The sequence below is a fragment of the Megalops cyprinoides genome, chromosome 25 (genome assembly GCF_013368585.1).
Source record: "Megalops cyprinoides isolate fMegCyp1 chromosome 25, fMegCyp1.pri, whole genome shotgun sequence".
Classification (NCBI taxonomy): Eukaryota; Metazoa; Chordata; class Actinopteri; order Elopiformes; family Megalopidae; genus Megalops; species Megalops cyprinoides.
The window spans coordinates 16,985,456-16,999,482 of NC_050607.1; the positions used below are offsets into that span (position 1 = coordinate 16,985,456).

Here is a 14,027-nt window from a genome sequence, read left to right on the forward strand (position 1 = left end):
GGGAAGGCATGTTTAATGACACGCAGAGGTGTTATCCAAATCCTCCACACGGCTGCTCAGAGGCCGGGCCTGCTGGTGACAAGCCTGTCCCCGGTCCCCTGTGATCTTCCCCTCCCCGCACTTACACCAGAAAGGGGGGGTGTTTCTGTCTCCCTGCAAATCAGCCTTCACTGCAGATTCACCCCAAACACAGAGCTTGTCCTGATGCTGTCCCTTCTGTCCCTGTTTGAGGGGGAGGATGGAGTGCTGTGTGCTGCACTAGTTTATTGGGGAGCATTGGCTACAAATCTGTGCATGGAAACAGGGTTTCAGTTTACTTCATCTAATGTGTCTCCATAGATTACATTACATTACTTTACATTATTGCCATTTAGCAGACAGTCTTATCCAGAGCAACTCACATAGCTTACAATTTTTACATGTTATCCATTCATACAGCTGAATATTTACTGAGGCAATTCTGGGTTAACTACCCTGCCAAGGGAACAACATCAGTGCGGGGAATTGAACCAGGAACATTTAGGTTACGAGCCCTGCTCCTAACCACTATACTACACTGCCAATATAAGTTTAGTATGAATAATGTCCCTCAGGCAGGTTTCCCAGCATAAGGGAATCTGCTAAGCGAATAAATAATAGAACGTCAGTTGGATTTATTTATTTTAATTGTATTTATCTATCAGGGATGGTGTCCACTATGCATGGAACCCAGGCTAGCCACAGGCGTCTTTTCACTCTTAGCCCTGTGTTGCTTTTGCACCGCTGAGCGGCCTAGCCTTACATCCTGCAAGAACCAGACATGAGTGATGGGACTACCGGTCCACCTAGTGACATTCCTGGCGTCTGAAAGAGGAGCCAGAGCTGTTGCCTGAAGGAGAGGGCCTGGCGTTAAACAGCGGTGGGGGGGGAGTACGTTTGCCTCCTGAATCGAAGAAGAAGAATCCCCCAGGCGGTATTGAGCTGGGTGTCTCTGTGAAGTCAGGTGCAGAAATGGCTACTACCAGGAGCCCTGTGGAAAGAGGGAGACGGGCGGAGGAGATCTGAAACGTGCCCCTGTTTTGTCTCTTTGTTTCCTTGGTAGCGCTGCAAGCTCTGTGTTCCATTTATCACTCCCAGCAGCCTAGCGGAAACACAGCGAAGAAAACACCATTCACATCAAGTGGTCAGAAATTGGTTAAGTAACCAGTGATGGTTAGAAAGAACCAGTGACAGAGGGCGACCTGGGTGATCTTAACAGAATACTGTTCCTCAGGGCCCGGTGGTACGGTTTATTCCCTGGTGTTTCTCTGAACACCATCCCTGCTACCCCAGATCACAGCCTTGTGAATCAGTCCTCTTCCTCCATGTTGCCTGGAAAAATGCACTGGGGATAAAGCCAAGGCCATGTTTCACGCACTGCACGGGTTACAGTTTTTCTCAATAAATAACTTTGACTCGGGTCTTAAATCCCCTACCAGCAAATGTCTGGAGGAAATATGAGTGTGGGAATGTAGGCCATCCCTGTATACATTTGGGACTCCTGAGTTTCTTCATGTTTTGATGTGCCTTGGGTGGCCGTTGAGGTGCCCTATATCCATAACTACCCCAGCTGGTTCTGAGAGCGCAGCTGAAGCTCGGCTCATATATGCTTCATTACCGAGAGTGTTTGCAATTAGCTTTAACACATTTACGTAATTAACGGCATTGAGAAACGTTCGTCAACATGGGATTATGCAGGTTGCACTGACAGCAGCCCTGTCAGAGAGGAGTATCAGCTGCGGGAGAATGAGGAGTGGAGACACACACTGGAATTTAGCCCCGCTTCATTTGACTTCAGTGAACGCTAAGTGGCCCAAAATGGGCTAATTGGTTTCATTTCAAAGCCTTCAAATCAAAACGGAGCTGATGTGCTCACAGCTAATGCCCACGTAACCTCTGGGCAGCGGTTCATCTATGACGGAGATGTCACGCTGGCTACTCTAAAGACTCATGCAAAGCATTGTGGGGTACGGCCAGTCTGACGCTGTGTTTTCTGGGGACACGACAACGTGGTGCCGCACAAAATGGTGGCCCGTCCGTCACTGTCCCTGCAGATGGTGATGGTGCATAAAATGCCCCTCTGCCTCCGACCCCTTCTCTGTACACAAAGCGTACACACAGTCCTCCATCTGCTGGTAATGGCGGGGTAATTTCCTCATGTCATTCACCCACCCACAGCCTGCCACTAGAATCCCTGCCCCCTGTCCTCTCTGAAATTCTGGAACATTCCCCCCCCCCCCACGTGTGCTGGAACAACTGAAAGGGCACCTGGGGTCGCTTTTTTTTTTTTTCATTTTTAAATCCAGCCTACAATCATTTAACGAGCACGTCTGATTGGACCTCTGATATTAGATATTGATTTCAGGATTTCTGCCAGAAAGTCAGTGCCTTAATAAAACTGAGCTCCAGAAGAGTTTCATTTATACTTCCCGATTGCACAGCACGGCGAGCTGTCCCTCACCAGACTGATTTATACACGCTTGGCACGTCCAACTAAACACCCTCCCTGTTGTTTTTTCTTTCCCACGTAATTCCACCCTGGGCTCTCTTTAACACTCCCACATGCCCCCGCGAATGCAGGCACGCCAGCTCACGCACTGATCCCAGTACAGCCGCCAGCCTCGCGTTTCTCAGACACTACAGCCGTGTCAGTCACGACTGAGCCGGAGTGATTCAACATTTTTTATCCACTTTGCGACCTGCGTTTCCCCCCCTCCGTCAGCTGCTGTTGAGTACAGAATGTTCCGGTAAATCGGTGAGATCTCTTATCCCGGTGTTATCACACAGCTGGGCTGGGAGCGTTTGAAGGTGCTGGCTTATCCCCGCGGTTGCATTTGCTAGCATTTCAGCCAGAGAATAAGATTCTAGAAACCCTGAAAAACAGGGGAAGATGCTCTTTTGCCCTAACAGCAATGTTAACGGTAATAGTGAGACCAAACAGTATGGATCTTGAACCCTGTTTACCTATGTTTTCATTATCAGCTCTGTCCTTCTTCTTTGATCCTGAAAATCAAGGCATATCCTAAAGGTTAAAGCTGGAGTGCTTTTCCAAGAGATGCACCAAATTTAAAGACTGAAAGTCTTTCCTTGATCAAAATGGAAAACATAGCATATTATTGGCATATTAGTAGCACAGTAATGGTTACACATGGTGAGTGGTATATGTTCAGGGATATATAAAAGAGTTGCAATGAATGTTGTCATTGAAAAGGATATCTCGGTACCTCTGGATCTGCTTATCGTATAGTTTGAGGACTGTGCTCTAAGGAGGCAAAATAATAATGTAGACAGCTAATAGGAGATGTCCTAACCTTGTGCTTGAATGTGATGTATCGCATGTGATCACAGCCGCTGATGCTGGGGCAGGAGGCCATGCAGTCCTCTGCAACTCTGTGTGCAGCAGCATATTTGAATTAAGTCAGGAATGCAGAGGGGTTCAGACACAGGAGTACTTAATTAACTTACCTACCATGCTTTATTAAGGCAGAACAGAGGCAGGGAGGGAGAGAGATAGAAAGAGAGAGGGAATGAGAGAGAGAAAGAAGGAGGGAGGGAGAGAGCAAAGAAGTGAAAAAGGAAGAGAGAAAGGGGGGAGAGTGGGAGAGGAAAGGAGAGAGAAAGAGAGAGAGAGAGAGAGAGAGAGTGAAAAAGAGACACAGGAGATGCAGAGGAAGTTGTGCTCCTACAAAGAGGACACTGTGTGTGGATCTAATTGAAAAGCTCCTTGTCTGAGTCAGACCCTCCACACACAAGCCTCACAGAGAGGCTGGCCTTTTCTGAGCCGCCTCAGATGGGGCCCGCTGCTGCAGGTGCGAGGTCCAGCCGGGGTCCTCGCTGACACACGTGATCCTGTTCCCAGCTTCTGAGCCGTCCTCTGCGCACCCGCTCAAAATGGTCCCCATCTCTTGTGTGACTCACTAAGGAGAGCCACACGGGTCAGAGGTGTATGGAGCCGCTGGCAGCTGCAGAGGTGGTCTTCGCTAGGTTTCCCTCGGCCACAGTTGGACAGGATACCATTACACTGATGTCAGTTAAATGTTTGCAGGGGGCTTGGGGTTGGGGGTCAGCGCAGGCATGACAGGGATGCTGGTGAGGTGATTGATGGGGTGAGAGGACCCAAGAGCTCGTCCGATACATATATTGATCTGATGGTTGTGAAAACCGCACTCCGGGGACTGCGCATCCGGAAACACCATAGACCCATTTTCATGAAAAGAGACACTCGCTTAATACCATTAGTTCACTGCCAGCGTGGTGTTCCGCTGTCTTCCATCCTTTTAATGGTTTCCAGGAAGTGTCTGCGCGTTGTCGCTGTGCCCCCGCAGCGGGCGGCCTCCCGGGACCCGGGGCCCTCGCTTCCTGGGTCGGGGCAGAACGCCAGGGGCCCCCGGGCTCTCTGCGGGCCTCTGGCAGTGTGCTGTTTGAACTACACACTGTAATTAACTACGCGCTGTAATTAACGCCCTCTTGCAGTCTCCAGCCTCTGATGTTCACCGTGAGGCCATAAACACCGCTGGAGAGAGGAGGATAGTGGGTATCCATTCTCACATCCGGCTAGTAATGTTTTCTCCTCATACGGTTGTAATTGCAGAGTCCTAATTCCACCTCTCCCCAAACTGAGTTATGGCCCACTGATAAAGCCAGCAAAAGGAGTATTATTTTTTGGTTATCCTACCCTAGTTTTATGGTTGCACCACTGAAGTGGTTTTTGGCCATATTTATGGATAGACTGAGATGAAACTATAAATGAACATTGTTTAGTTGTCTAGGCTGTTCCCCCAAAACCCTCAGGAAAAGGCCATGGTCACAAGGGTCCTGAAATATTTTTGGATTTCTAGTCTCTTAACCTGCGTGGATTGTAGTAAGTCTTACCAAACGGGTTTTGCTCCCTGTTCTCCGGAACTCCGCTCAAAAGGTCAAAAGCCAAGGTCACAGAGACTCCTGGGGAATGTTTCGGTTCCAGGTGTCTTTTGTGTGCGTTGACTGTTTTTCAGCTCACTCTTCTCATCTATTTCACAGTCTTGCAGTTTTGGCACAGTAGATAGCCATATAAGCTTAAATGTTAGTAAACATGTCTCTACATGTGCTTCAGTTACAGTTACGATTCCTCTGTCTTGCATTAACTGGATATATATGTAGCATTTTCTAGATTTCACAAACCTAGGTCCTATTTTACACGTTGTATACAGGACTGCCTCATATCAGCTACCAGCTGAAATGTGAAATATCAAGATGAAATGTGTTTTTTTTTTTCTGGAGTAAACTTTGAGGCCCTCAATACATTTTTGCAGAACTCATTTGAGAACACATTCTGAAACATATTGTGTTGAATTACTGTCCCGGAAATGGCACATTTCTGTCTGAATTTGAAATAAGCCACACATGCTGTGTGGATTTTATAGGACATGAAGTTATTCTATTGGGCTACATGTCACAGTGAAAATGGGACTTGCTCATCATTTCAATAAAGCTGGCCAGTGATTGAAATCCTGCCAACAGATATAAAATTCATACACTCATAAATGCATAATTAGTGGGGATTTAAATAATAGATGGGGATACTTTTCTTGGGTATGGATTTTACATGTTCAGTGGTACTGTACCAGCCATCAGTAGTCAGGGTTTCTCATTCTGCTCCCTCTCTCTCTCTCTCCCTCTCTCTCTCCCCCCCCTTCCCATCTTTCTCAATCTCTTTTTCTCCATCTAGCTCCACTCTGTCTCTCTGTGCCTCTGAATGCAGTCAAAAATGCATTACCACAGCATTTCAAAACAAAAATGATGAACACACAGCACATATCCCTCACACTGTCCTGCTCCATTCCACCACACACACACACACACACGCGTGTGTATTTGGCAGCCTCTGCTGAACGTCTCCCCTTAGCAGTGCGCTCCTGAAAAGGTTGACACTAATAATATGCAGCAGTGCTCAACGGTGGCAAATAAACAGCATCTGTGACCTGGAGCTCTGAATGTTACACAAGTAATGAATCCAGGTGCTCCCTGTTTGTAAGAGAGATTAAACTGGGCAGCACAGGGAGAACGTGGCCAGTTTGGGGGGTCTGGTCCGATCCATCATGCAGAGTTAGGCACCGTCCTGACAGTCAGGCTGTATATGGCTTAAGAGAAGCTGGTGGTGACCTCCACAGAGCTCTGTCCCGCCATGTATCTTTCTCAGCCACGGACTGTTTACGAATACCAAGAGGTCAGCCACAGCCCTTCCTCTGTCAGGTCTTCTCTCTGACACGTGCAATCACAAGGCGCTCTCTTTAGAGCCAAGAGCACTGCATCAGTTATCCTTCTTTGTCTCTGCCTTCTGTATGTAGCAGGAGAAGACCCTGTGTCAGAGCTCTCTATGGACCTGTTCGTCCTGTCCCGAGCCTGTGCTGTTCTGGTGGACGTCAATTGTTTTGTTCTCACACACTCAGGTGTAGGTGGAGTGTAGCATTATCGGGTTCTGGGCGCTCCCAAGATGTCGATTAGCGTTTGTGTTGAATCTGTGAAGGTACCCCAGTCCAGCGCTGCAAGCTTATTTCCCCCTGCCCCTCCGTTCACCTCTGCACGGCAGCTCAGAGTAAGGCCCGGCACAGAATGCCTGCAAGCTTGAGATGGTATTTTAGTGCATGGCAGTATTGTGTAGAGCATTGTGCTATTTAAAGTGATGTGTGTGTGTGTGTGTGTGTGTGTGTGTTTGTGTGTGTGTGTCTGGAAGCTACCTTGAAATGGAACAAACTGTGGAAGCTGAAGGAGAGAAACCAGTTTATTATTTGTAGAAGCAGCAGCAATGGAAACCACCTTCTCCAATGGCAAACAAGGTCTTTGACGGGTCACTTTTTCCCTTGCAGTAACACAGGGAAACAAAACAAAGACCTTTCATTGTTGGCCTGTTTATTCACGGAAGGCTTGTGCAAACTAACATGTCCTGGTCAGTCATCCACCACGTACACACCCACTTCTCCTCTGCTGTATTTAAGGTCACATTGTACAGCGTGTGCACACACCCAGGGTGTGCGAATGCATCCAAAGCCCAGGCCGCGCTGAGGTCTGTCCGAGTCCGGGCTACTGAGCGTGGGTCCCTCATCTCCACCATCACGCCACACATTCCCTCACTGCAGCTGTGAGGGTTTGGGTGCCATGGAAACGCACGGCTCGCTCCGCGGCTGCATCTTTCGGGAACAGCGTGTATCGGAGCTGCGAGGGTTCGAGCTGTGACGCCACTGCGTTCCCTGTGAGCGGGGTCAGCCGTGGTGAAGGCACAGGCGGATCGCAGACGTCTGCTCGGCACACACGCGCCCTCACGCTTTCACGCCGAACCTCGTACCCCTGTCAATCATCCTGACTGACAGCCACGTCAATCACATCTGACGCCGCGGTCAGGAAGGCAAGCGTACAACTCCAATGGACTCCAGTGCTAAATCGGATCAGCCTCCAGGGTCTGGGTCTGGTTTCTGACATGCATTTATGTCTTTTCTTACTCCATTATCTGGTATCTGCAAAGATGTCTGAGAGTGAAGTTTCCCATAGATGACAGTGGAGACAAGAACACCTGATATACAGACTACTGTTTAAGGCAGGGTTTTTTCCCCTGTCTGCTACCCTACAGACATATTGATTTTGCATGGGGATCATGTTGTCCTCATTTATATATTAAAAAAAAAAATCCTTGAAAAAGAATGCAAATAATACTACTCCAGTTCCGGGGCAGTGTTCAGATGGTGCTTCTTAAAAGTGGAAGAGTGAGACTATCCCAGGATTAGATATGGTATAAAAAGAGAGCAGAAAGGAAGGCATAGCGATGGCCAAACGGGATTCAGCCGTTTCCTATGCAAGCAGTTGGGATCTCCTCAGAGATAAACACTTGTGTACAGGAGCATGGCGGTGTTTGTTTTCCTGCAGTTTGGAGGTAAACTGTTTTTATCCATCCCTGTAAACACGCACCTCCTCTTTGCCCACCGCAAAGACGGCAACCGGCCGGCCGAGGCTGCATGCTGCGCGGCCGCATCCCATAATAACCCTCTTTGTTATTTATATCTGTAAACAGAGTATTATTCGGGGGTTCCCCACTGGCTGCTGGTGGCATCTGACCTGTGTGATTGGCAGGGGGAGGGGCCGGGGGCAGGGGGGGGTGTGGAATATCTCCTGTGATGAGAGACTGGGTTTTGCCAAGCCTGGAGGAAAACCACCAGATGTCCGTGACTCAGAAAGATGCAGTTTTATAAAGAATTAAACCCACCCCCCCCCCACACACACACACACACACACAGAGGGAAAGAAGCCCTGTGTTCGCTCTCTCCCTCTCTCTTTCCCTCCCTCCCCCTCTCCTGCTTACGCTGTTCCATTACAGCGTTATTTATCCCCACGCTGTCACCGGTGGCTTTATGTCTCCGAGTCCGTGTAGAATCGGCGCTCGTTTGCTTCGTCCTGCGAAGCGTCTGAGGGAATCCGTCCCGCCGTGTTTATGCAGACGAATTGATCATTTCCTTGTTTGGCGAAGAGCTCTGCTCACAGGCAAAGGAGCTGTACCCCACCCCCCACCCCCCACCCCCGCGTACCTCCTGCGCTGGCCTACCTACCTACTGCTCCGCTCAAACGCAGGCACAAACAGAGCCACACCAGGGCCCCGCTTTCCCCTGACCCTCAGAGCAATTTAATCAACTACCTATGAATCAGTCAGGCTTCAAGTGCTCTCTAACAGTTCCTTTGTTATGAGAGATATATCAAGTCAGAGCGCGTTTCATAAAAGCGGTTCAAGTGACTGCGGATATAAGTAAGTAATCAGCGAAATGTCCTAATGTAACCCCCAAGCGTGAAAAGCAGCAAACCGCCAAACGGTTGTGCAGGAAAATGCACAAATTTTAAATCATGTTTGATTTATAATCTTAAACTGCTTGTGAAATCCGGCATCCTGAGCTTTAGCTTAGAGAGAAACGCTTGAGCTGTCGGACAGTTGATAAGGACCGCTGCAGTAAAGCTGTCCTGTTAGATCATGTACGTACAGGAAGAGTGTAACTGGGGGGTGCTTATCAGGTGACTAGCTGAGCCTGTAGCATTCTGTGGTGCCCCCTTTCGCCAGCTGCTGCCACAGTTACGCTGCACCCAGAGCCTCAGGTCTGCTGGTGGCCTGGACACACACCTCACACAACAGCGAGGGGGCGGTACTCTCTGTTACCATCTATTATTCATTGAAGCTTCTCGTGTAAATTATTAGTGCCTGTATTTTTCCAGCGTTGTGTTGGAATTATAGGTCCTGTCAGCATACCAGCTGGCCCAGTGAAATATACGCCGCTATTCTGGTCACACTATCCTTGCAGGGTCATGATATTCCCTTTGGCTGGCGATCCAGAGGAATTGAATCTGGTCCCAGGTGCCTGGTACGCTTCCCTCCAACACACACACGCACACACACAACATGAGCGTTACGCGTAGGCCATAGCTCCCCAAAGCGGCGCCATTATTCCTCGGTAATTTCATTCCTGCCTGTCCGCCGCTGTTCTGAGCCGAGGATAGTGCTTGGAAATTAAATTCTGCTGCTCCTATGAAAAAGAGTATCTGGCATCTCTCTGCGTTATCAAACGAAGACAGGTGGCTTATGAAAGAGAGGCCCTGCATCAGTTGGTCCAGCGGGCAGCGGGGAGACTGGCGTGAGACGGCGGCCCATGCAGAGACTTTCCCTGGAGGCTGCTGGGCAGACAGCAAGCGTAGCAGCGTGCGCTAAACCGTGTAGCCCCCAGGCGCTAATGGCGTGCCGTGTGTGTCTCTCTCCCCAGGCCCGCAGGAAAGAGGTGTTCATCCAGGAGCGCTACGGCCACTTCAGCCTGGCCGACCCCTTCCTGGCCCTGCAGCGCGACTTTGAGTCCGGGGGAGGGGACAAGGACCGGCGCCCCGTGTGCGCCAGCCCCATCTCCGTCCTGGAGGCCGTCATGGCCCACTGTAAGAAGATGCAGGAGAGGATGTCCGCCCAGCTGGCCGCAGCCGAGAGCAGGCAGAAGAAGGTAAGCCCCGCCTCCCGAGACTGCCTATCCAATCTTCAGCCTTAATCTTAAAAAGCCTTAAAAGCCTAAGTCCCACCCACTGCTGTGTGGCTCCGCCCCCAGAACCCAGCACACACAGCACAATATTACATTCATATATATTCATTTGGCAGACACTTTTATCTGAAGTGACTTACAAGTGAGTCAGAGTACAACACAAGCGAATGCCATACACAGGGTCACAATATGAAGGTCATTAAGCCTGTTTCAAGTTAGCCAAAGAATTCTGCTCATCCTCTTACCAGTCATGAAATTCAGACTCTTGATCAGTTTATTCTGTGTTTTGTAAGCAAAAGTTTGCAAGTTCAGTTCCCAAGATTGTCACTGCCGTTGTACCCTTCAGCAAGTGACTTGAAATGTCTGAGTAAATGTCTGGATGCTTTTTTCAGGCGCCCTAGATAAGGCTGTCTGTGAAGCAAATAAAAAATGTGATGTAACTTAATGAGGTCCAGCTGGAAGAGTTCCTGTCCTTCTAATGTGTAGAACTGTCAGTGTTCCTCAGTTACATTCTAACACTGTCACAGTGTTCTTCAGTTATTTTCTAACACTGCCACAGTGAATTCCCAGGTTACTGATCCCATTCATCCTCAATGGACACCCTGAAGCTGTGTCTGAAGCTGGTACATTTCGAAAGTGGCTGCGGTCACCAGAGGTGACCGGAGGGAGGGCGTGTCCTTGGCAGCAGGCCCGCTTTCGAGTTTGCTTTGGATGAGCGACTCTCCTCCCTGGTGGATTAGCTGGCTGTGATCAGCTCGGGTGCCAGATGTCAGTCGTTTCTGTTCTATTTATTTCCCCTGTGCTATTCTGGCCTGCTGGGGGAATGTGAGGCCCCCTTGTTCCAGGGTGCCTCTTCTTGCGCCTGTCCCAAATTCCTCCTCCTTGAGTGGCAGGTGATAAAGGCACTAAGACCCCTGCCCTGTGGGATGTGGGCGAAGCGGCCACCTCAGCGATGGCACAAAGGCTGCCTCAGGTGCTTAATGTGGGGAAAGGAAACTCAGGGAAAGGGCTTGGTTGGACATAGGGAGCGTTTATAAACCAGCCTTGTAAGAGACGTTGACTTGTATACCTTAGGGCGTCCAGCTGAACGCCTGCCGGGGCTTCGTTTTCAAATGTGCATCTTTCCCATCCACTTCCCTTCAAGCTCCCTTTAAATGTCCATGACATTTTAAATGTCCGTGTCCATGTTAAATTGAGTAAACAGCCCGAGGTGGCCTTTAAGAATGTCCCAGAACAGGGCCTCCCTGTGAAGCAGGGAAACAGGACCTCATTCTTCTGAAGTCTAATGGGCTGGAACCTCCATTCACGGTGCCTGACACCTGCTGCCATGAATATCTCAGCCCTGTCCTTGGACTTGAGGAGAGGGCATCTCCCCTTGCCAAATACTGCCCCACCACCACTTCATTTTTTTTTTTTTTTTTAACATAAATCAAGATTCTTCCATCCAGATACTTGCTATATACTGGATAACCCCCCCCCCCCCCAAGTACATCTCTAATGCTGTCAACTAAAAGATCAAATCTGTCTTGTTCCACATGCAGGCAGAATGGTTGTTATGGTGATAAGATTTCATGGTTGTCTTGGTGACAGCCCAGCTATGTGATTTTGGTGAGAATGTTGTATCATTCGTGCGTGTGAAAACAAGCTAAGTGTTCAATCCAGTAAGTGGTTAATCCAGGTCCACGGACCTTGGACCAATGCACCTCACTGCAGTTGAATTAGGTGCAGTTAAGCCACCTGCGCCACCTGGCTACCTGCTGTTGTCTCTGTACATTTTATATGCCTCTCTGACAAATATTTAAATATTCATAAAATGAAGAGAGCTGAGGGCAAGTCAGTTGCCCACTCTTTATGTTGAGTGTGTGTACATTCACATACACATATACAGAACTTCAAAACCTTGCTAGTGGATCTGTGATTCATAGTGAGTATGGTTTAGACATTTGCTCTGTTAGCTTAGCTGGAGGATACAGTTGAACCGCTTTGAGTGAGGCTGTGGATAACATGAGGAGGGCATAGATGTTACTCTTGCTGTGCGATTTCCGTTGGGTGCGACTGGAGGTTGTGTAAATGAGGACAGTAAGAGATGGGGTGTGTGCCGGCCCTGTCTGGCCTCTCCTCTCTCAGCGTCTCTCATGAAGATGAGGCCCGGCCTTTCTGCCGAACCCAGAGCAGCGCTGTGTGTGTGAAGCACCACTGCGCCAGCACAAGGAGGGCTTTTCTTACTGTCAGTCTGATGGGCCCTTCAGTGTGCAAATGAACCTCTCATCTGCAGTGGAAACACACACACACACACACACACACACACACACACACACACCCTGTCTCTCATACACACAGACACACCCTTTCTCACACACAACCACACATACACACGTACCTTCTCTCACGCACACACATGCGCGCACACACTGACAAACACATACACCCTCTCTCTCTCTTTCTCACACACATACGCGCACACACACACACACACACACACACACACATACACGCACAAACCCACACACACACAAACACACACTGTGTGTGTCTCTCTCTCTCTCTCTCTCTCTCTCACACACATACACACATACACACACAAACACACACACACACACACACACATGCTCTCTGTCACTGTTGACACTGGCTCACACTGGGACAGGCCCTATGTTTGGGGCAGCAGTGGCTTTCTCTCCGGTGTGATTAATGTGTGGTGTGAAGCCGGGTGACACCCACTGCACAGGGTGGTTAACCGTCCAATCAGGCGATCCGGCTGACCCAAGCAGCCTCCCTGCGGCTCAGTGGCCATTTGCACCTGTGTGCTTCATCATAAACAGAAGCCAGCTCTCTAGTTGCTAGCCTTCTGACACTGCTGAAGTGACTTCGTTAGCCTACTGTAAGATAGTTTACCTTGTAAATCATTAATCCAAACAGGAAATTCTCTCCATTCTTTTACAAGATAGTTTTCAATATGTCTGAAGAGCTGTTTCTAGCAAACCAAGGCATCTTTCTCAGTCTCTCCAGAAACCATCTAATACAGCTGTTGGCTTTGTGCAAAAAAGGGGTTTGATACAGAACATTCAGCCTGTGACTGGGGGAAAAACATTTGAATTTGTATCCAGTTGTGACTGTGGTCTGCATTAAATGACGGTTGAAGGAGAGTGTTTGGATCACCAAAGCAGAGCCAACAGTAGCAATAACAGGAGTGCCAAGATCCAGATACAGTCACCTCCGTTTTACAGGCCTCATTGTGCTCTAATGTTAAAATCCTGCACTTCTGTATACAGTGAAAATGAACCTATTTAAAAGATGGGGAAAAGGAGACTTTCCAGCAGTTAAACTGATATAGATGGCTGGGGCTGTACAGAAGAATATTGGGCAGATTGATAGCCTCTTGACTTTTAAATGTTCTATAAAACTGTATTGCTGCTATACACACAGTAAATACTGTCTGTAAGACTGCAACCCTGAGGCCTGACCCCTCACTGTAAGCTTTGGCCACATGACAGCTGAGTGCCACATCATGGTTTTCTCATGATGTCAGCCCAGATCCATCAGAATGAACTGCTGTTGAAGTACATAATGGAACACAGTTCAAGATCAGTGGTTGTGAAGCAGATGTAATATGAATGTTACCTGTGTTACTTGTGTGCATGTGTTCTTGTCTGTGTACGAATACGTATATATTGGTGTGTGTGAAGGTTGCATGTGTGTATGTGTGTCTTTGCAAGGTAGGTGTCTGTATGTATATATTTGCAGGTGTGTGTATGTGTTTGTGTGTATTTCTGTTTGTGTGTGTGTGTATGTTTCCACGTATAAGGTATACTTGTGTGTATGTATATGTTTACATTAGCACATATAAGATACATATTTGTGAATGTAAGGTGTAGGTGTGAGTTGTGTGGATATGTGTGTACGCTGTGCATGTGTGTGTGTGTGTGTGTGTGTGTGTGTGTGTGTGTGTGTGTGTGTGTGTGTGTGTGTGTGTGTGTGTGT

General features: G+C 48.6%; 1 protein-coding gene across 2 annotated transcripts in view; it reads left to right on the plus strand.

Moving 5' to 3' along the window:
* The window catches only part of LOC118771868 (cortactin-binding protein 2-like), a 59,118-nt gene that overhangs the window by 20,545 nt on the left and 24,546 nt on the right, over positions 1 to 14,027 (plus strand). For both annotated transcript variants that reach the window (XM_036519999.1, XM_036520000.1), the window contains one exon: positions 9,786 to 10,010. In XM_036519999.1, coding sequence (XP_036375892.1) covers positions 9,786 to 10,010 — 225 coding nt within the window. The remainder of the gene's footprint in view (positions 1 to 9,785; positions 10,011 to 14,027) is intronic.